Here is a 20968-nt window from a genome sequence, read left to right as displayed (position 1 = left end):
TAAATGTTTGGGCGGAGGGGACTCTCTGTGCATACCCAAAAAAAACAGTTACAACACCAAGAATCGTTCTAGACGGGGAACGGGAACAGCCAGCGATATTCGCACCCCACCACGCGACAAACGCTTAACCCTGGTTCTCCACGGGTATGAGGATGATACTGCAAGGGTCACTTTCAAATCAGCCCATCCGCCTTCGTATTTCGAGGTGGATGAGGCTGACTAGCATCAACATCTCTTCTCGTACATGAATGGATCTCTGATCCCTTCGTTTTGGCGTCTTTGATTGACATCATATTCATGATATCTTTAGACATGAATTATTTTAAGCTATCTCCGCTGCTGATTTATCGCTGCACAGGATGGTGTATACTGATTTAAATAACAATACGCTTTCCTTTGATTATTCGATATGCTCTGAATATATTAGACTAATAGGCGAAGAAAAATCTGACTCAAGTAAAACAAAAAAAAATAAAACACATATTTTTAAAAACTTTATTATATAAAATATTCTACAACATACAAGTATCTATGGACTCATCAGCATACTTAAGACTAAAAACTCCACAAGGATAGTAATACTACCGTACTGGGTAGGCAATAACTTGACATTGAACCCACAAGATGGCGCTTCTTCAAATTTTCGCCACAAAAAGATCCTTGTATGAGTAAAAACCACGAAATAAATACGTATGGAAAAGTTTTAGTGGCACGTATGACGCAAGCAAGCGGACCGTGTCATAAAACATTAATATTTTATATACTAAATATATATATATATTTAAAGGCTCCATGTGTTATTTCGTGGTATAAAGTGCACTTATACTATGACTGAAATATAATTAGGGAAATTGCACCGTATCCCATGCCTTTAAAAACATACATTAAGCAAACTTATGTATCTCTTAGAATTATTATGAACACATATAGTATGTGCGGAAATAGAACTATTGTGGCGGTAATACTATATCCGCGTCGTTATATCTCAAAAAAATTCTCCACAGACTAAATTTGATTTTTTTGGGTTGCAATCAGATATAATACCCTTTATATAATAATAAGTAATATAGATAATATCTAAATTATCAGGCGGTGTGATAATCAGTGTAATTATATTTAAAATAATATTATCCACATAACTAATTAATTCATTTCGCAGGCGGATATTTAAATGTGTAATTAATTTTAACAACTATTATCACTAGAATTATTACAGCAGTGCAGTTGTTTTAGATTTATAGAAAGTTTACTTTAAACCTTTACGCCCAAACCCAATAATCTCAATCCATTTTTTACCATATGAGATAGCCATGTAAATCTAAAAATAAAGAGGGCCAATAACCAATCGACAGATTGTAATAACCATCTGTGGATATCCTTTGTATCTAAAGATTTTAACTAAAACCAGTTTTTTAAATAATTAAAAAGGTATTTGATATGTTTTAAACATAGACATGTATATTTCAATATTATTTAAACGGATTTATTATGTTTATATTGATTATCAAACACGAGTGTAAAGAGCGAAGATATTGCGTCGCCAAAAATTAATTGTCTTCGTAAATTTTTTTTTATTGGGTTTTAGATAGGAGATCGATCGACTATCACAATCTGATCTCAGATTGTTTTCAATTGTGGATAAATTATTGGGTTCGGGCGTTAACCGATAATAAACTTAATGAAATTTTATTAATTGCCTCGATACATACGATACGCGCTATTTTTAACGCATCTTAAGAGACGATCAAAAATTTGGTCATATTTTAGTTTTTACGATTGTTATATTAAACCTACATGGTTCACATTTATTCATCCAATCTGGGACTCGGTGTAAAATTTTAGCCTATTTCCTAGTAAGTACATAAAATCCAATAAAAAGTTAGTAATAAAGTCTAGTCCGGCAGATACGATCTGAAACATGAATTCTGAGAAAATCCTTTTTGCAGATGGACTCCCGATCGTACTGCTGGAGTTTTTAAGGCTGTCAAAAGAACAGATATAAATGGTAGCAAATGGAAACAAAACCAGAATTTACGGATTCATATTCGGATCATTTTATATTTAATATTTACAAAAACGTTCAGTAATAATACCAATTGTTATTAAAAAAACCTAGCTACCAAATTCCCGTTTCACATAAATCAATCTAATTGCACGGTTAACTAAATTACTCTTTTGTCTCCTATCAAAATGCGTACTTTAGTTAAAACGGTGTAATTATATACATTTGTAGCCCACAAATAAAATAGTTACATTTTTATTTGAATTTTGACGCAAATTAGTTAAAAATACGGTTATTTATCAGTCTTAATTTCGTGACATTAAAAAGTAATCTTTGAAACATAAAGCTCACATTACAGTATGTTTTACATCTTTGACAGTTAACAATATTTGACAATGACATATGTTATGTCATAAGTGACATATTGGAATATGGACACCTGGTCTTGCTAATTATTAGAGGTTCCAATTATTAAGTTAATTGACGTTTATCTTAAAGAAAATCTAGTATATGCATATCTTATCTATGAGAGATTCAATTGACTATTCAGTCTTCCAAAATCACTAGAATAATTTTTAATAATTAATTTTATATTTGACTTGACCATCTTATCGTTGTTTAACACTTCGTTGGATATTTCCTTCGTTTATATTTACTCCAAACTGGGTGCTAAAAATAATGAGTTCGGAGCCGCTGTGAGATTAGCGGACTGGAAAGATCGTTTTATACTAACGTTTGGATATTGACGACGCCATTCTAGTACCTGTAAGAAATAATAAACAAATAATTCAAAATTATTAGATTCAACCACTAATCGAATCGTATCAAGCCACTACAAACATATCTATTAATGTATACGTTTCTGGGTACGCCTAAGCGTACACGTATACGTAAGAGAACATTTTAAGTTTTGATTTCTTAATATTTACATCGTTACTCGGTAGTTATTAGTTAAATACGGGAAACAAAATGATTTAAACCTCATAATGGTGGACCATCAAAAATATGTAAAAAAATTGATAAATATTCCTAAATATTCCTCATTACTTTTGAAAAGGAAATACTAAACAAGGCAGTGTCTATATTAAACATTAAACTTACCTGTGCCTCGTGTATTTGATCACAAAAACTAACATCAAGCAATTTCAGCTCCCGACATTCCGCTAATATACTGAAATTAAGAAATAACATATTTAAGAGTCTAAACTTAGGTTCTAATTCGTGACTCAAGACACAATCTCGTCTTGAGCGCTGTGTAATATGTCAATCTTAATACAGAAAGAAAAATTTGCAACTACATTTGCGTGAATACTTTTTTTACGTAGGTTCCGTACCTATCTACGTACGTACGTACCTACCGTATTTCGTCTCGAATATAAATGACTTCAAAAAACAAAAAGTGTATTGGATTTTGACAGACAGGAGTCCTAGTGAAGTCTAAGCCACATTTCTTAATCACTTTTAGGGTTAGTTGTATTACTAAATTTGATGTTCGAATTCTAGAATTTATTCTTAAGGTAAAAGTTTTTTTATAGAATAGCGGGCAAACGGGCAGGAGACTCACCTGATGCTAAGTGATACCGCTGCCCATGGACACTCAGTGCCAGAGGGCTCGCGAGTGCGTTTCCAGAGATCGTAAATACCATACCAAGATGTGCACTTTCTTTCTATGTACGCTATCAACACTCGCTCGACGGTGAAAGAAAACATCGTGAAACCCACTTGCCTTACATCCTAAAAGTCGTTTTCCCATAGAATTAGTCTTATAATAATTTATAAACTACCTCTCATACTACTTTAACGTGTTAAGTATAAGAAAAACTCACTCAGAACAAATATCTGGTGTTACAGCTCTCACTCCTAACAAATCCAGCTGCGATAGTTTCTTGGCTCGCGGCAATAAGGTCCTTAGGTCTCGATCGCAAACCCCACGCAAAGCACCAAGAAACAGTTTCCGAAGTTCTCCGCCATTTAGCGCCGCTAACCATTCACCTGAACCACCAGCTTGGAGACTTAAACAAAATTTTAAAAAATTACAGACTGTTCACATCTCTCGGAAAATCAATAATTGCAAAAGAAAATTCACGAAATGATTTTCCGTGGACGCGTGCATGTTGGGACGAGCAGGAACCAGTGTGTTGTAACACAAAATTGCAATAACAGTTCTATATATTTTAACGCGAAAAAATAAGTTATATAAGTCGAAGTTTCCAGTAGTTAAGTAAACTGTTCTTCCATCTCCAGGGAGAAAGTATAGTATAGAGGATATTGTGACTGAATATTTAAAGAAATTCTGTTTTAAGAAATCTCGAATATTTTCGCGAATAAATACAACAACGAACAATTATGTGCTGCAACGAAAACGTTGTAGCAAAAAAACGGTGCTGCTAGTCAACTGATATGATATTAAGAAATAAATATTCAGTAAACAGATACAAAAATCCGAATACAAGGCCTAGGGGACTTATCATTTTTTTAAACAGAAAACCATTTTTTGAGGCCTTCTGCTGTTATCATTTAGCTGTTTTACAAGAATCAAATAAGATAGTTTTGTTCCTAAATGAACTTCTAAAGAAACCGCCTATGTCATATGGCAATCAAATTTATTCTAAAGTCACGTTAGTGATGGGCAAAGTACGGAAGTACGGCCCGCAGAAGTGTTTAATAGGACCCATCGAGGGTCCATGGACAAGGATAGATGAAGAACAATGAAGAAAAATATTCTACTTGTAATTTTAAGATTAAAAGCATTAACACATAATGCATTTATTTTGATATTTCTGGCCCTCCTCTAGAATTTCTTTAACTTTGTGGCCCGCCATTATTTGCCTGCCACTGTTCCAAACTGTGTGTGTGTGTTAAACTGAAACTTACCACCATCCAACATCCAGTTCCTGTAAATGCTTGCAATGACCGAGTGCCCGAATCCCAACAGCCGTTAAAGAGTAAGACTTCCAAAAGTCCACTGACATAAGATTCGGGCAATTAGCTCCAAGTGCGATTGCAACTTCATCCATACCAGATATCATTTTGCACGAACCTAAAATATATTAGGCTGATGTATATTTCGGAAATAAATATAGCCAATGACCATGGATAATGTAGCAGTCTTATATGTCTCTTATTTCCTATGAAAATTATCGAGTACGTTTAACACAGCGATCGCGTCGTACGACGTCACGACGACAAATTTACGAAAAGATTCATGAAACTATTAAAATGCTGTTTGGAAATGTTTGCCCGATCGCAATACACTTCACACATAGGCGCCAAGGCATACAGGCGTCGCCACAGAAATAATTTTTCTTTTTTCACCACAACATATTTAGTGGATTATCGATAAATAGTAGGTAAAATAGGCGCAAATTTAAATAACAGTTTTCCCTTATTGTACACGTCAGACAAGATTATATTTACGTTTGTTGTTTAATTTTCTACTCTCCTTCAATAAGCAAGCGAAAGCAAATTAGTTTTGCCTGTTAGGAAAATATAATCTAAGTCTAAAACTCGCAATATTAGTGCGTTTTACTAATTCAAATTGGCATTAACGATGCATTTTAGAGTAAACATAGTAGACTTATAATTGGGACGGATAATCGCTCGTGTATCTCGCTCGTATATACAGATTAAGTTTCTCATGTAAATAAATATATTTTTGTAATGAGAAATAAATTTCTTTAAGCATTAATTACATAAAGAGAATTTTATTCAGTCAAAATTAACAAAAAGGAAAAAATACATACAAACATCCTAAGACAGTGAAAAAAAATTTTATTTTTATTTTTATACTATTCTTATATTTTTAGCAAGGGTATAAATATGAGCAATAATTTGCATACCAACATTAAGATGCTGCAATCCAGGGTTCGCTCGTATTATTGCCACAGCCGCGCTTGTATTTATATGAGTTCTATATAAGTCTAATCTTTTTAACTTCGTTAGCGTCACAAGACTCGACCAATCGGAACAGGTAACTACAGAGCGAAGACATAATTCTGAAAAATTACAATAAACCCATTAAAATACTTTACTTTAAAATTTATATTACCGGACTGGAAACCGTCAGTAGTTCTCAATTTTTTTCTGTCTGTAAATAGTTTTTTTCTGTTTATTTTATAGATACAATTTTTGCTGTCACTGTAATCAGTGTTGCTGGTGACAGCAACTTAATGGTAACTTTAAGAAAACTTAATTAGGCCCATTTTTGTACATTTATTGATTTCTTTTTCGTGTACGTAATTTCACTTTTTTAATAAGACTCAATCGCTTTAATAAAAGGTCTATGTAGAACACGAAGAAATAATTGGCATAACTCAAAGTTTCGAATAGTTACAAAAGTGTACTCTGGGAGCTAAAGATATTATGACTGAATTTTTACAAAAGTTCTAATTCAAGCAATCTGATATTTAAATAGTTATATTACAAATTATCTTAACGGGCAAACTGCAAAAAATATTGTTTTCATGCTGTGGAAGTATCAATATTAAAAAAATTACAAAGATTTATCAGTACCAACAAAAATGCACAGTATAGTATGATATACTCTTCTTAGATTTCAGATTTTAAACGTATCACAGTTAAGTAGACGTTAAACATGTTTTGTTTCGAGAAGTTTCTACGTAAAATACATAAAAAACCTCAAAATGAAGTCTCGGACATCAATAAATAATATTTAAATAACACAGTCCCTTGCAGCTGAATGCTTAAAAAACTATTGAATAAATTCATACGAATGATAGGTACATGCGAAAAATGAAACCGTCAACAATGGAATTTTCCATACCGTCAGACGAATTACATTAGGACGTATGTTGTCTCTACCCTTATCATTCTAAATGAAAGAGACAAAGCTTATATTCGTAAGCAATGTATGTCAATGTAATGTATTCATTTCTGTAAGGCTGAATGTATTGAAACATTATTTAACTTATTTCAATAATGTAATACCAACTCAAACTGCGCAACAAACTGAAAACGTTCCAGTATATTTGTTTCTCAATTTAATCTGGTAAGAAAGATTACAAGGGAGATTTTCAAAATCGCCAAATAAATAACATTAGGGTCAATATATAATGCTATATTTATATTTAAAAAAGGTAGACAAGGGCGATTTTCAAGCCTCTGATTCAAGATCGTCGCGCTTTCTTGGAATAAATAATAGAATTATATTTGAAAAAAAAAAACCTTCATAGTGTCCCTGAAGTGTAGTAGATACAAGTTTAAAAGTTTCACTCTCTTTGCAGGACTATACAATAAAAGTTACTTTTCTTTTAACTTCAATCTACTACTGCGGTAAATGTTGAAGATTGAAACATAAATATCCAAGTAATATAAATACTATTTGTACACAATTAATGAAGGAAATAAATAAATAATAACAGGAAAGTTACAAACCTTGCAAATTCGCCGATGTCTCAACAACTGCTCTTAACACGGAGTTGTCTACGAATTTGCAACAATTCATCCGCAAGTGAGTTAACTCCGCGCCACTGTCCTTCAGAAAACTGTAATATGTTATACAAAAAAAATAATAAAACAAAAATGGATATTTATTCACTATATTAAGGATATATACAAAAACTGAAATACTGGGTGATTTAAAAATTATTTCGTTTTTGGCATAATTATCCCTGAGTAACATAAATTTGTTTTTAAAATATTTTAAATAATTGTCAGATACGATGCTAGGAGTGGCGGTTCATATATTTTTAACGCATACAGTATTTAATAAATATATGTGGGAAAGACGCTAGTAGCCTGTCATAAATTTTAATTCGAAGATTTTCTTGTCAGAACATTTTGGATCATAAGTTGTTCCCACGGGAATGTAAGAGCGTGCTTCTATTTCACCATGCCTACTGCTGATAGAGGACTACAATTTTTTTTCGTTTATTCATTTTTTTATAGTTAATTACTTGAAGATGTCATGTGGAACATGGTACAATTGTTGCAGCAAAACTTTTTTAAAACAACCTTCAAATTCTATAAGAAAATAACAACTACAAAAATATTTTACATGTAATACCAGTGACCAACTTTAAAATACTCACTCGACAACAAAATGTGGTTGAATCATACAGTGACTTCCGCACCATGACAGGTCAAGCTTTTGAAGAAACTTGCAACGTTTTGACAATGACATCAACACCTAAAAATAATCAATTTGAACAATTATTCAATTTTGGCCCAGTACCTGCAGCATGTGACTCTCATTCCTGAAGTCGTAGGTTCGAATCCCAGCAAACAAAGGACTTTCTAAGACTCGCTTGTATGGTGGAGCTTGTAAGTGAGAGTACCGCGTTAGACACAAAAAGACGAGTGATCACCTACTTTTATATTTATCAATCACGCCTATCATAAACAAATGATCACAAAACAGAAACAGAAATATGAGGGCCAGACCTAAAATTACTTACTTTATTTAACAAAAGATCTAAAATAAATACCTTAAGTATTAAATACCTAATATAAACGTTTTCACCTTATCACTCTCGTGTCGTTTGCTAATGTTTGAACGCAACAAAAAATTTTGGACGAATTCAAGCCTCTATAACCTTTCTACAAATTTAGCATCAAACATATTGACTAGAAGTAATTTTTCCGACAATACGAGAAAACCAAGAAGAGAAAATGCAACGATGAAACAAAGTAAGTACTTTTCAATTTTGTATGATGATTTTTTTGAAATTTAACTTAGCAATATATTTCTTCCTAACACCAGAAACATACTATTCCACAAATATGTATATTATTTTAATCAAATATTATTTATTACCTGTGACCTAACACAGTGCCAATACGGCCGTAAATCTATACTCCGGTAAAGTATTGCGTCAGACGCCAGCCTTCGAAAATGCCTGTTGACTTGTGCGCACCGAGAAAGAGATTGCATATCAAGGTACTTCATCACAGTCAGTATGGTTTCATCCTGAAATACAAATTACAGCTGTCACTAGTAAATCAATATAAAAGTATACGTTCAACTCCTAAGGCATACGTTCCAGCATCGTGCACCTATGATGAAAGCAAACATGAGAAAACCGATACGTCAGACACAGACTAATTGATCACCTAGGCCTATAAATATAAAGAATAATAATTCCACCATTCATATCCTCGGAATTATATCTATGTAAAAATACATTTTTTCCAGTTTTAGCCTAGTGGCTGCAGTGTGCGACTCTCATATGAGGTCTCATCGATTTGCGATTAATATAAAGATCATGAATTAGATACAGAAATCTAAGTACCGGATATAGAAAGGTTTTAGCGCCACTTAATATGCAAGATTATATTAGTACTATTTCATATTTGCAACTGTATTGTATAATTAATAATAAAATGTATTACAGGAAAGCGAAAATGGTCATGTTGTATTTGTCGCATTTTTCGGTTACGCTCCATCTGTTTCTTGTCCCTACCACGGTTGATTTGAAAAGATTCTAAGCCATTAATAACAAGAATATATAATAATGATAACAATGATAGTAATAAATATATTACAATTAATAAGAATCTGTAATAATCTTAGTAGTAATAAGATCAAATAAAATCCTAATTGTATTATTTGGTTTCATGTCTATGATAATAAATCCTTTTTATTTCTCTATATTCTAATTTAACTTTAATTAACCAATTTCTGTAAAGTTGCATATAGAAGAAGTTTCACTTCTTACGTGTGTACACTAGTAAACTTCGTAACTTTAATGACTTTTTTGTTCGTTACATAATAAAAACTTTAGGCAAAACAATTATTTACAACTTACTAACGAACGCAAAATGCATTATACACTTATATGTATTTATGTTAAGGATAAGTGACTAAACAAAAGCCTACATAATATCGTTAAGAACAATTCAAGGAAGTTCGCATACCTCAGAGGTATGTCCTTTGCAGGAATGCATACTAAACAGCATGCATAGTAGTTGTATACTAGACAAGATGGAACCTTTACTTATCATATTGGTTTTTTTTTTCATTCTATTATTTGAAAAATCTATATAGATATTAAAAACTAAACTTTTTTGTAGTTGAAGTCGTGTACTTTCATATGAATTCAATGAATCTACATAAAAAACTCCTTTGAAAAAAAAAACATTTATTTCTAAGGTAGATTTCAAATAATTAAATAAAATTTAATTACCTAAATGTGGAATTAAGACTTCCATTATTTACCGTGTGTATTTAATTTACCATTTTCTACAAAAACTAACTCGAACATAACATAATATCTTGAAAAGAGTTCACACTCGTCATAAGGTATTTACAGTCATAATCGTTTACGACAACATCGTTGGGAACAACATACCGGTTATATTGAATAATCAATAGTCCCGTCTGAATTCTCTGTAAGGTATTGAATAACAACGTCATCAGCTGTTGCGACTATCGGTTTGTACGACCAAATGTGAGGAGTCTCTTCGATGTCGTTATAACAGATTTTGATATGTCGCAGCCAACATAATTAGATGTTCAATTAACAGCCTAGCCGTTTAACTAGCGGCCTGAAAGATGTTCAGCCAGTTGATGAAACAACTAGGCAACTGACTTGGATCAATGACGTTTCATTGCATGTCTAGCCTGTTGACTGTTAATTTAAATAAAATCCACTTTCTTTGGAGAATGATCCAACTCGAAACGAAACTCTTCAAACTGTTGGCAGTTGAAGATGACGGCCGCAAACCATAACTTTGATGTTGTTTTCCAAAAATTGATGTAACAAGAAAGAGTGTAGTGACAATAATAATGAGAATTTAATAATAAAAGAAAGGCTGTTAATTGAACGGCTAATAAAGCTAGTTAGTTAAGACATATACATTTGTAATTATATTTAATTTAAAAAAAAATATTTCACATTATTACTCTACTACTACCAACTACTTCTTATTGGTAAGTCATGTGCATCGGTTTATTGCTTCTATTTCAATAAACACAGTTGATGGACAATAAGAAAAAAAAAATCTATTAAATGACCATCTCCTGAGGTCATCGTTTATAATTATTGTTATTGTTATTATAGTAGCAAAAACTAGATGACAATGACAATAATTTGCCATTTCCCTAAACATTCTAGCTTTACTGACGTCACCGAGTGTTTTACTGACATTTGTTTAATACTGACGGTGTCAAAAAAGAACAAAAACAATTTTTTGTCAAACAAGTATTTATGACTGGATTTTAACAAATCATATTAATAAAATGCAATATCCTACTCAGGAAGTTAATGTTTAGAGTTTCATTTTCATATTTTTCGATTTTATTGATATACTAGTAGAAACATTTAAGTAAAAGACAATTTTTCTTTTATTTATTAAAATTCGCGTTAACCAAAGACAATTTTAACATTAATATTTATTGTAATAATAAACAAAGATCATTTTATGTGTTAAATTATTTAATATTCCATTGTATTTCGTTTCCCATAGAGATAATTATATCGCGGATGTACTGTTGGCAATAATTAGACGATAATCATTATTAAACTGTAATGTTTATCATAGAAGCAAAACTAATTAACGAACCATTGTGATCTTCTTGCCCTAGCATATAGTCAGATCTAAATACTAATAATAAAAATCTTCGTTACAGAAGATTTAGTCTTCAACTTAATTTCTTAGTCTGAACCAAAAAAAACATTCCAATTTGTAAGGCGTCCATTAGACAAGATCTTTTGTAGTAGGTAACATTTGATTCAAGTTTGAAACCCAAAAGGCCAACGAACTACGCAAATAAAACACATATATCCAAAAATATCTTGATACGAATCAGAAAATTACATTTTGATATGTTTTCTTAACAAAGACGTTAATAAATAATCATTTCTATATTTATTTACCTCATTTTCTATCGTAACTTAGCACTAATTCAATTGTAAAGAAAATAATCATAACAAATAATGGACAATACAACGTGTATTCAGTCCGTATTAAACTTAATATAGTGGTTCATCTCTAAGCAAGTTAGTATAGTTGCCGTTTCCATGCCATGTGTCGGTACTCGTAGCCCCAACCTCTCTAACACATTTATGTACCCTACCTGAACAGTACATAGAAATATCTAGATCCTTATGATTCCTCCAAATCAAATCAAATCAAAATATCTTTATTCATATAGGTAAACATGTACACTTATGAACGTTAAGAAAAACAAATTAAATTACTTAATTGTAAAAAAACTAACTCCAAAACGAACAACATCGAATACATCAGATAGAACGGATAAATTCCATACATACATAGCTAATGATATAATGATTAATTAATTTATTATAACTATTATGGCTAACACAAATGTACACGTAAATGACGTCAAATGAAGGACTTATTTCTTATTGGGTTCGCGCGATAATTACCAAATTTGTTTAATTTTCACATTGTGTTTAATAATCAGGGTCGCTATATCGCTAAATGGTCACATATATCAGAAACGTATCTGACATATGGAAGTGCATAGCGCCAAGTCTCAACTCTAAGGATATTCAGAAACTTGGCGCTAAGTGAGGGTTCCATTTGTCAAAACCACATTAGATTTTTAGATATAATCTCGTTTTTATAGTCATATAATCTTTCCCTACTGATATGTGTGACTGATACTTTGAGGGTTATAAAATGAGAATTTAGATCTACATACAATTATCAAGTCTACTTTAAATTTTTAGTAATAATTTCTAGTTAATTTTTTTAAGTATTTGTGTAATATGACCGTCACGTAAATTTCTTAATAATTATTCAAATAAATAGCCGCTAACTCGCCAAATATTTTTAATATAAATATAAAAAAAAAACTTTCTTATAACAGCCTTCAGTTTAATCGCCGAGTACTGAATCACGTGTTTGGTTTGTTCAAAACACGTGAATTTGAGGGACGGCGCGTAATATTTTGAATACTCGTAATTTATTACTTAGTGAAAAAGAAATTTATGACGTACAGGGCCTGTTTCACAATGTATGGATAAAGTGCCAAATAGCTATGCAACACATAAATTATTCGAAAGATAAAAGTTCCAAATAAGATACTTCGAATTTCATGACGTATAGCGCTATCTGACAGTCGTGAAACGCAAACTTACTATTTATCATACCAATAAGTAGCAAATAGCTTATTTGGAACTTATCAGGACATTGTGAAACAGGCCCATAAAGTACAAATCTTATCTAAACTAGTAATAGAAAGAGCACATTTGTGATTTTGTATGAGTGAAAAGTACTGGGCGGATTTCAAAAATTCTTTCACTATTAGAAAGCTGCATCTTCCCACATTTACATAGGCATACATTCTAAAAATACATATTCCTAATAATAATAATGCAATAATTTAAACAAAGAGGTGAAAATATTATTCGTTGCGTATAGTTGTTATAATAGAATAAAACATATTGTATAGTGTACATATTATAGAATATACGTTCTATAATACACACGCACAACCATAGTTGCCTAGAATGGTTAGCCGTAACTCGCAGCCCCAAACTCTCCGATACATTTATGTACCCTACCCGAAAGATTTGAAATAAGTTTTTAGTAATAGCTAGATATTTATGATTCCTCCAAAATGAACAACATCGTATACATGAGCGGATAGAACAATAAGTGAGACTTTGAGGGTTATAAAATGAAAATTCATGTCCATAAAGGAATTATGTATATTATGTCTAGTTTAAATTTTAAGTAAATATTTCTTGAAGTTAATTTTGTTTTTATGTATTTTAATATGACTGAGATTGTGAGCGCCACAAATTTATACGTGGTATTTATATATTATTTTATTAATTAATTAGTATTACCAAAGCAATTAAAGGCAGAGCCAGTTGCTTTATAAATGTTTTTAATTAAAATAAAAAAAAAAGTTCAGCCTTCAGTTTAATCGCCGAGTAATGAATCACGTGCTCGGTTTCATCAAGACACGTGAATTTCAAGGAAACAAGGCAAGGAAATATTTTTGTGTCCTCGTAATTTAATATACTTAGCGAAAAATATATTTTCTTCGTCGAATAACAAAGTACAAATCTTAATATTTATAAATCTCCTTTCACGATGTTTGTCCGCGATGAACTCCTAAACTACTTAACTGATTTTAAATTAAATTGGCACACCGTGAGCAGTCTGGTCCAACTTAAGAGATAGGATAGCTTAGATCTTTAATTATAGTCGCAATTTTATTTTATTGCAAATTATTTGATACAATTCCAACAGATGGCGTTACTGTGTTAAAAGTACCCACGTTTCACATAATATGCTCTCCTACCATTTCCCTTTAATAGTTTACTACAATGTAATATTACAAAAACCACAGCAACGCTTAGCCGAGTCTGCTAGTCTTATTATATAAAACAAAATAGGGTTTGTTCGAAAAATTATAAATCAAAAACTGCTGGACCGATGTTCATGGTTCATTTTGCAGAGTAACTGCCAAAAACAATTGCTTTACTTAATAAAGAATTTTTTCCAAACCAATAATAAATATTCATGGGTTTCTTAACTGTCATACATTTAATGTTCATCCCCTCAATACGGTTAACACTCCCATCAAATTCAAGAGCGTATTTATATAAACAGTTTAAGTTGGTTTAGGATTCACAACATTTAGACAATTTTAGGTTTTCAAATCATGTCAGTAATAAAGAAGAAGATTGAAATTTATATTGGTCGTCAAAATATATGCGTGCCTGCGACGCTTATTTTGTTTTGTGTTAATTTTTCTTATAAAGTAATTTGAGTAATTTTTCTTATAAAGTAAGTTGTAAGTGATTTTATAACTAAATATATTTGTATACAACTCAAAGTCTAAGCAATATATGTTGCTTGATTTGGATACTTTTATTTTTACTTACAGGTACCATTATTTTTTAAATTTTTGTATGTGTACAAAGTAAATGCTAAAACTTACCGGCAATCGTTGAAAATCACCCAACTCAGGTCCAGTGTCAAGAATTTGTTCGGTCTTTGTAATTATTGCTGGTGTTACAACATTCTCATGGAGATTTGATGCCATAACTTTATTTAACAATGTACCTTAAAATATAAAATTAATTATATATATACATATATATATAAAATTTTATTGAGATAAAAATCGGCCATGAACATCATAAGTCTTTTAAAACCTTCAGCATAGACAATTTATTTACCTTTTTCGGGCTGAGTCCTTTTATAGAAAAGGCTTGAATATGAAAAGTTATTCCTAATTTTCATTTCACTGGGTGGTTCTTTTCCTCTCAGCAAAATTGCATCCAGTTCTGTATAATATGGTAGTAGCTTGTGGTTGAATTCCAAACGAAGTATTCTTTGAAAAAAAAAATACAATTAAAAGTCCTTAAAAATATTACATAACACAAAACATTATTTATTTATTTATACCTTGTAGGATAGTTTATTTCTCTTATAGGAGGACTAAATATTCTTGGTGTATCACCAGCATACTCTGGTTCACCCTCCCATAATAATATCCAGGACACTGGACCCAAAGCCCAAACTCTTACTAAGGCTCCAGGGTTATAAGTTTCAAAAACAGAGACCTCTAGTGGATAAACAGCTCTTTCAAAGGATACTTCTGTCAGAAATAAAAATAATCAAAAATCTTTTTTAACAACTAACCTCAGGATCCTACCTTAGAACAAAAACAAAACTAAAATACATAAACTACATTGTATAGAATAAATTTACAAACCTACATAATCCTGACTTGAAATAGTGTTTTTATTTTGTGGCATAAAGTCCTCTTGCACTGATGGTGCCTCATCCCACCACGTACCATATGTCCTCTAAAAATTTATATATTTAAAGATTTTTTAGAGAAAACTAAAATATAAAACAAAATAGTTTGTTTACTTACCATAACAAATGCTTGTGGATAATCTCCATAGTCGGGAAAATTTGAAGGTGGTCCACGAAGATTAAATGCTGTATATGAAACACTGATTTCACTGCCGTATTGCGAGCTAAAATCTTCAACATTTTGTACAAATTGCTCTATTATTTGTACATCATTTTCATCGTCTGTATAAGTATTTTCTTTAAACCATAACAATGACGATAGAATGTCTGAAGCACTTTGCATGTTGCCTATATTTTAATTAGCCAGAAATTTATTTAACGCAGGAAGACCGTGGAGTTAAACTAAAGCCGAAAAAAATTCTACTTCCTACGGTATAAACAGAAAAAACAACAATGAAAATAATATTTTGTTTAAAGAATGATCATCGGACATCGACGGCAGACTGCAGACTGCAGAATGGTAGTCAGTAGTCAGTACTCAGTAAGTCAGTAGTGTCTACTGATTACTGTCTAGTGCAGTCTGCAGAGTGCAGACGTAAGATGGACGAGTGACGACTGACAGAAAGCAGCAGTCACTAGTCAGCACTTACTGTTCTGAGTTATGACACTTGACATCTATGCCCGAAATCCGAATGTACATATTATATATATTATATACTTGTAGTTACTCAAATGTCACAAGACAAGTAAAAACCCAATCGTTATAGAAGCTACAAACTACAAATAGACGTTTAAATTTCCCTGTCTAAATATCTTTAAAAAATCAAAATATTAACTCATCTTACAGAAGGAGCAAGATATAAAAATAAATTCATATGTGTTAAATTGAATTAATGCACCTAACCTTCAAATTCTGTACAAAATCTTATGGAAAAAATAAAAAGTGTAGATGAATTTAAAAATGTAAGAGCGATCTATGTAACGTGTTAAGTTACGTATTTATATATTTATTACTACTTAATTTAGTTACTTAATATATATTTTAGAAAATATATTATTTTCTATAGAAAATAATAATATTTTGTCTTATACTATAATCGAAGCCATTTAAGCCAATTGTGTTGTAATCTGTTTCATGTTGCCTGTGGTATGGCGTCACCTCAGTCCTCACCTACTTGTTATGAGTCTTGATTTTTGACGTTTAGGCTTAGGACCAGGAATTCTGTTATTTTGTGCCTATTACAAGTGCATCGATTAAACCCTAATATCGTAAGAAATAGTAACATTTCCTACTTATAAAAATGTTGTGTCTGTAAAATATTGAGTAAAATTTTATTTATTCATTATGGCTGCAGGACCTATTGCTGAACGGAATCAAGGTATCGTACGGAGTTGGAGGTTATGTTGTGTTTTAAGTTAGCATAAAATGTTTTCAGAAATACTCAAAGTAACATTTACATACATGCTATGTTTTTAATGGTATAATTGTTTTGTTTTGAGTTCTACTTTCAAGTTTCAAATATGCACGCACTGAAAGTATCGCTCAAGATATATTTTTTTATTGGTTTTTTCAATTAAATTTGTTATCTTACTATTTCCATGTTAAATGCAACAAAATGTTATACTATATAAAATATTGCAGATGCTACCATCTATGTGGGTGGCCTTGACGACAGAGTTAGTGAGAGTTTACTGTGGGAGTTATTTGTACAATCTGGACCTGTGGGTATGTATATTTTACACATTGTTTTAGAACATATAAGTAAATAAAACCAATTCATAAATACACATCACAAAATAATTTTTTTCTTTTCTAATCATTTGAAATTTGCTTATCTCTGTTACGGTAAATTTCTATTTGTATGGATGTATAGTTTGTAGTCACATTAAAAGATTCAATGTAATTTCATAAGAAAAATCAGGAGGTAAAACACTAAATTACACTTTACAATTAAAGTCCTTTTTTTTTACTGTCAAATTATGGCTATAATAAAAAAAAGATTGATTTTTTACCTTATCAATAAGGTAAAAAAATATTAATTTAATTATTGTTTCTAAACTCTCTCTCTCTTTATTTAATAATAGTGCAATATTTTATTTCTTATTGTTTTAGTTAATGTTCATATGCCAAAAGATCGAGTGACACAAACACACCAAGGTTATGGATTTGTGGAGTTTATGGGGGAAGAAGATGCTGATTATGCAATTAAAGTTAGTAAATGTGAATATGCTAATATTACTTATAAGAGACTTGAATTATTGCTTAATTTCTTTTCTTTTTTTACAAAATAATATAATATATCACAAAATGTTACATTAGAAAACTGCTGTGGTTTGTATTAATGTAACCAAAGCAGTTTTGTTAGGAGCGCAAAAAATGCATATAAAAGTAGTTTTTTAATTTAAAGTTTATGTTGGTTAGTGTTAGGCTATCTATTATCTGCTTGGGTAGTCTATTTATTAGCCATGGTAGCAAATACTGCAACATTCTCTCGCCATATACGTAGTTTCCTCTCGATGTATGAGAAGCTGAACTCATCATATTAATATAATTATTATGTAATTTATTTAGAATCTATTGGTTTGAAAATCCACTTTTGTCCACACACTACTTTGTAATTTTTATAGTCCAAGATTATTTGACTAAAATTTTCAATTATTTTCAATATTCTAGGTGATGAATATGATCAAACTATATGGAAAGCCGGTTAGGGTAAATAAAGCATCAGCCCATCAAAAGAATCTTGATGTGGGTGCAAATGTGTTCATTGGTAACCTGGATCCTGAAGTTGATGAAAAACTGTTGTATGATACATTCTCTGCTTTTGGAGTAATTTTGCAAACACCAAAGGTTAGTTATACAAGTGATTGAAATGCATAAGCATTAACTTTGCTATTTTGTAGAAAAAAAAGTATGGATGCAAATTGGTTCTGTAATCTCAAAAAAATTATTGTGTGTGCGAGATCTGAATACCTCAGAAAAAAAATATACCTGTGTATTTGACAAAAGTCAGAAGAAACTTACAACACTCACATTTCTTACTACTCTTTCGTACTGATACATATTTTTTATATATCAGCATTATGTTTATATATTTCAGGTTATGCGAGATCCAGAAACGGGTAACTCGAAGGCATTTGCATTCATAAACTTTGCGTCATTCGAAGCATCAGATGCAGCTATAGAGGCAATGAACAATCAGTATCTGTGCAATCGGCCAATATCAGTCTCATATGCATTTAAGAAGGATGTTAAGGGAGAAAGGCATGGATCAGCTGCGGAAAGGTTGTTTTCTTTATTTATAAATGTGTTTTTTTTTGTTGTATATAAAAATTATAACTTATATGATTTAATATTTCTTAACATTAATTTCGAGTGAATTATAAATTAGTTTTGATAGTGAGTTGCCTTTATCATAGATAATATTCTCATTAAACCTTATTTTTATTTCAGGTTGCTGGCGGCGCAAAATCCCTTATCTCATGCAGACCGACCTCATCAGTTATTCGCGGACGCACCTCCAACAATCTTGGGTTCAATGATGATGGCGCCACCGCCGCCTCCGACGCCTTCCCCAATGCCGCCACCAGGGCCCCCAATGAACGCCAGACCCCCACCCCCGTTACCGATGTCTGCTCCCCCTCCGCCTCCCACTTCGATGCCCCCGCCTGGCCCACCTCCACCACCAGGACCACCACCGCCACCGCCCCCATTCCATCACTTCCCCCCACCACCGTTCGGGCCCCCTGGTTTTGGGCCACCACCGCCACCGGGGGCTAGACCCCCGCCCCCATGGAGGCCCCCTCCACCGCAATTCAGACCGCAGTTCCCCCCGCGTGGACCTCCGCCGTTCGGTCATCCGCCCTTCCCGCACCATCCCCCGGAACCAAATTATAATTATTAAGTCATAAAATAAGTAATAAAATTTTTAAAAATATATGTTTTTACTTTATATATATCAGTTTTATTTCGACAGTCTAACTAAAACCATGAACAGCTTGCCAGCCAGCGGCTGAAAAATGTGTGTTTAAATTTAGATAACTCAGGTAGGTAGGTTCTTAGGTCTCACCCTCTCACATAGAGCCCTACCCTAACACATAAATAGTAAACATTTGTTGAAAATGAAAATTTCTTTATTAATTAAATAATCTTAAATATATATATTTAGTACATCCTTTTAAGTTAAATATATAAATAAGTACGGGATGTAGGATCCAAGGTTCAAGGTGGTCGGATTATCTCTAAGCCATGGCAGGCTCTATCACTGCAGGTCACCGAATATCGGCGGCAGTAAAGAACGAAACGGCTGAAAAATCTGCATTTTTTCCAAAATAATTTATTGCATAATTTAACACATAATTACGTATATAATATTGTTTTTTTTTGTTTTTGGAAAAAAGTATTTTTTTTTCTCCAATTTTTCAACTTATGAATATACATTTTTACTGTTTTTTTTAATAGTAAGTACAAACGGACATTAAACAGTTGGGTGTGAGTGCGTCGGCTCTTATAAGCAAAGATGCTATTACTTAACCGTTTCGCCATGGGCGTCCGGCTTTTGAATGCAATATTTACTTGCTTCATTCATTTTAGGACCCTTACATTTAATATTAAGCTAAAATGATTAAGAAACATTATTGTTACGTTTAGCCAAAAAACACTTTTTCACACAATAGTACCTATTTAGCTGCAATCCAATTGTATTATCTATAATATATTTGAGGTTAATAAGCGAAAAATAAAACTAGACCTACTGCAGTGTTTTAGTGCCAATCATAAATTTTGTTATTTTGATGATATTAGTTATATATAATCAATAATATTAATACATTATAATGAATAAAATAATTAAAGAAAAAAATAACAGACGGGTACCTTTTGTTATGCCGATCGGAGTAGAAAAAGCATCTACTGTATTTTGAAAATTATGAAATTATAGGTAATTAACCAATACTAAATAATATTGTTATAATTAACTTTTCCATATTTGGAGAACATAATATTATAGTCGAAGTTATATCATTATAGCAATCAAAACGCTCTCCTAGAAAACTAGTGTATAGGTATGTAGATGAACGTTTATTCTTTGCTGCCGATATAATTGGTCTAATTTACTGTAGGTTTTTAAGTGTAATATAAATATAACACAATTAAGAAACATTCTTATTTTGTAAAAACCGTAAACAAGGTAATATAATAATGTCCTCTTAACGTATTCCCGATAAACTAAACTAAAATATTTTAAAATTACA

The 20968-nt window shown here is 31.7% G+C and overlaps 2 protein-coding genes across 3 annotated transcripts; one reads left to right on the top strand and one right to left on the bottom strand.

Annotated features, from left to right (window-relative positions):
• Positions 1-1592: 1592 nt before the first annotated feature.
• LOC110999221 (F-box/LRR-repeat protein 4) lies at positions 1593-16259 on the bottom strand. 2 transcript variants are annotated; one of them, XM_022268177.2, is made up of 13 exons: positions 15834-16259; positions 15669-15762; positions 15359-15551; positions 15130-15284; positions 14889-15013; positions 8778-8930; positions 8053-8150; positions 7397-7506; positions 5842-5997; positions 4877-5042; positions 3829-4014; positions 3104-3173; positions 1593-2765 (listed from the first exon to the last, which is right to left on the bottom strand). In XM_022268177.2, the coding sequence occupies exons 1-13, from the start codon at positions 16056-16058 to the stop codon at positions 2655-2657; spliced, it is 1842 nt and encodes a 613-aa protein (XP_022123869.2). In that variant the 5' UTR covers positions 16059-16259; the 3' UTR covers positions 1593-2654. The 2 variants fall into 2 exon arrangements, with proteins under 2 accessions (XP_022123869.2, XP_022123870.2); XM_022268178.2 differs by having other exon boundaries at positions 15359-15548.
• A 613-nt stretch (positions 16260-16872) lies between these two features.
• On the top strand, positions 16873-19670 carry LOC110999219 (splicing factor 3B subunit 4). The gene is made up of 6 exons (XM_045631165.1): positions 16873-17094; positions 17358-17441; positions 17829-17926; positions 18390-18566; positions 18817-19001; positions 19170-19670. The coding sequence occupies exons 1-6, from the start codon at positions 17061-17063 to the stop codon at positions 19618-19620; spliced, it is 1029 nt and encodes a 342-aa protein (XP_045487121.1). The 5' UTR covers positions 16873-17060; the 3' UTR covers positions 19621-19670.
• Positions 19671-20968: the final 1298 nt, after the last annotated feature.

This window comes from Pieris rapae, chromosome 14, assembly GCF_905147795.1.
Source record: "Pieris rapae chromosome 14, ilPieRapa1.1, whole genome shotgun sequence".
NCBI classification, from domain to species: domain Eukaryota; kingdom Metazoa; phylum Arthropoda; class Insecta; order Lepidoptera; family Pieridae; genus Pieris; species Pieris rapae.
This window is presented reverse-complemented; position numbering and strand designations above follow the sequence as displayed.

Excerpts from the sequence above, each read along its gene's own strand:
- LOC110999221 (XM_022268177.2), bottom strand. The coding sequence starts at position 16,058 with ATGCAAAGTGCTTCAGACATTCTATCGTCATTGTTATGGTTTAAAGAA. Across the intron at positions 15,285-15,358 it reads GAAATAAACTATCCTACAAG|AATACTTCGTTTGGAATTCA; the intron begins GTATAAATAAAT and ends TTTTTTTCAAAG. Across the intron at positions 8,931-14,888 it reads GTGATTTTCAACGATTGCCG|GATGAAACCATACTGACTGT; the intron begins GTAAGTTTTAGC and ends TTTGTATTTCAG.
- LOC110999219 (XM_045631165.1), top strand. The coding sequence starts at position 17,061 with ATGGCTGCAGGACCTATTGCTGAACGGAATCAAG. Across the intron at positions 17,927-18,389 it reads ATGCTGATTATGCAATTAAA|GTGATGAATATGATCAAACT; the intron begins GTTAGTAAATGT and ends TCAATATTCTAG. Across the intron at positions 19,002-19,169 it reads CATGGATCAGCTGCGGAAAG|GTTGCTGGCGGCGCAAAATC; the intron begins GTTGTTTTCTTT and ends TTTTTATTTCAG.